At 38.6% G+C, this 2,670-nt stretch overlaps 1 protein-coding gene across 1 annotated transcript in view; it reads left to right on the top strand.

Annotated features, from left to right (window-relative positions):
* Nucleotides 1-39: 39 nt before the first annotated feature.
* LOC115305163 (olfactory receptor 6C2-like) overlaps nt 40-2,670 on the top strand; it is a 13,246-nt gene continuing 10,615 nt past the window's right edge. The window contains exon 1 of the mRNA XM_029955471.1: nt 40-344. Within this exon, the coding sequence (XP_029811331.1) occupies nt 40-344 (305 nt within the window). The remainder of the gene's footprint in view (nt 345-2,670) is intronic.

The raw sequence follows: 2,670 nt of genomic DNA, 5'->3' as shown, positions 1-2,670 counted from the left end.
ATGAAGACTAACACACAGCCGACAATAACCATCTGCGCAATGAACCATGCGTCTGAGCGTGAGATTTTTAGAAGAGGATTAGCGTCACAGGCAAAGTGGTCAATGGCGTCCGAGTCACAGAATTCCAAGCTCTGTCCCAAGCTAAGTGGTGGGAAGATGATCAGCCAAGTAGTCATCCAACAGCAGAAAATAAGCCTTTTGTACACCCTGTGGTTCATGATGATCATGGAATACAGGGGTTTGCAGATGGCTACACATCGCTCAGAGACATGGGGGCAAGGAGAAAAATTCTGCTACACCGAAAACATCTGTAAAGAGAAAGTTGGCATACACGAGCATTATAGGTAAGTGTCCTATCATCTGTTGATATATTGTACACAAATCTAGGAAGGCAAGCAGAGGTGAAGAAGATTTCTAAGAAGGAAACATTTTGGAGAAAAAAAGTACAGTTTTATGAAGAGAATCCATTAGTATGAGAATGATTGTCAGGTTTCCAGTTACACTCAGCATATAGGTGATAAGTAGAAATATAAAAGTAAGAATCTGTAGTTGAGGATCATCTGTCAAACCCAGAAGGACGAAAGTGGTTAGGGACAGTATGGTTTCAGATTCCTGGGTCCTGACTTCTGCCCAATCTGCAGGTAAAACCGAGGGATTTAAGATCTCAGAAGAGAGTAGAAACAATGTCACAATGGGTTTCTTTAGAAAAGCCAAACAATGTATTTTTCATGTAGTATTTTGTTTTCCTTTATAGTGAACATTTTTTTAAATAATTCATGCTCTCAGCTCTGCTGTTATGTCATTTAATAGGTCTGAAACTTAGCTTTCAAATACTTTGACCACAATTTATGGTAAGGTATACATTTTATATTGCAGTCCAGTGTACAGGCACACACACAAACACAGAAACATAAACACACACACACACACACACACACACACACACACACACACACACACTGACAAACTAGTGAAATAAAAAATGCCCCAAAAAACCCACACTTGTTTACCCTGCTTTCTATGCTTTCTATTCTGATTTATCTCATTAAAAATAAATCCAAATTTCACAAACTGACTTCATACTCTACTAAATGGTCATGATCTATATTTGAGAAAATTAAAATTTTTAGGGATTCTTTAAATAATGTAGTCCTTGGCACCTGCTTGGGATGTTCTCTGTCTCCATCTCTCTGCGCCTTTTCCCTACTCGCTTTCGCTTTGTCTCTCTCTCAAACTAAAGAAATACACCTTTTAAAAAATAAAAAATTACTTCGCAGATCTTTCCCATGATTTTCTCAAACTGTTGTTGCCATACTCTGATTTTTACTGACTACTCACTTTGATGCAAAACAGAGAGCATTTTGATACAAGCCAAATTCACTAATAAGTGAGAAATGTTTTGTACACAACGGAGAAATATACTTAAGGCTTTGTACTTCAGTCTTTGTCTTGTTGCACATGAACTTAGCCTCAGTCCTTCCATCTCGACCTAGAGCTTACCTTCTGGGCCTGACTGTCCTCAGGTGCAAGGAAAAAAACAGATAAGAAGACAAAGGTCCCCTGCTAATGGTTGTTCATGACACAGTTTGCATGCTTGGTCCTTGAGATAATGGCCATTCCCTTGAAACTCCCCTAAACCCTAAACCTTGCCTTCAAAATAACAAGTGTTTTCCTACAACCAGGATAAGGGCCGCTCTCTTGATCACTTTGTAGCCTTTTTGCAATAACCGCTCAGTTCTGCACTGTACTGCCTGCTTGCCTGCTTGCTCATATAAAAAGCCCTGAGTCCTTGGACTGGAGGCCACACATGTAGAGTTCTGTGTTAACTCTGTGCAGTCCCGGCTGGTAATAAAAACTCCCTTAATCCGGCTTCAGTGGTCTCCATTGGTCTCTGTGTCTCCTGGCATAACAGTCTGGCTAAAACACTTAGACCTTCTTATCAAGTCACTGATGTCATAATCATGTCTTTAAGTATTAAATGCATTCACCAATCTGACTTCGATCCTTAGCTTCTAATCATTTTTCTGATTCCTGATTTGCAACCATTTCTTCAGCAGCTTATGATCTGCTTCCTGAACACACCACTCCACTGAACTCTTCTTGATAAGTTTCCTTTATATTTCCTTAAGTCGCAATGAAGTGTAGCCATCTTATTTCCACCTTTCATTGTATTTAGTACTGTCGATCACTTCTTTCTTTTTATGGTGTTCTTGACACATTGTTTGCATGATATCCACACTTCTGGAGGGTTTTTTGTATTCTAGGTTTGGTTGTTCCCCCTGCACTTCTGTTTTCTCTTTTGTAGTTATCTCTTCCCCTACTCACTTTTATAACACTGATATTTCTCACACTTCATCCCCAAATCCTCTTAGCTGTTTCCTTAGGTGTTTTTCTGAGAACTGATTAAATCATGACTTCAACTAAGCACAAGAAAATTGATATTTCAAAATGTGCATTTTGATAGGATCTCTTTGAATGTTAGACATCTGCCCCTGGCAATTTTACATTCCCATTCCCCCTAGATGAATTTGGTCAAAACAGACTGCCCTATCTTTTGTATTTCTATTGATCCTTGCCTTTCTCTGTTTGCTATACTAAGACCAAAACCTAACATTTATAGCTGTATATTAACAATCGATATCAAACTATATTTTTATTTTTGTTTTGTAA

This window comes from Suricata suricatta, chromosome 10 (assembly GCF_006229205.1).
Source record: "Suricata suricatta isolate VVHF042 chromosome 10, meerkat_22Aug2017_6uvM2_HiC, whole genome shotgun sequence".
In the NCBI taxonomy this organism is placed as follows: domain Eukaryota; kingdom Metazoa; phylum Chordata; class Mammalia; order Carnivora; family Herpestidae; genus Suricata; species Suricata suricatta.
This window is presented reverse-complemented; position numbering and strand designations above follow the sequence as displayed.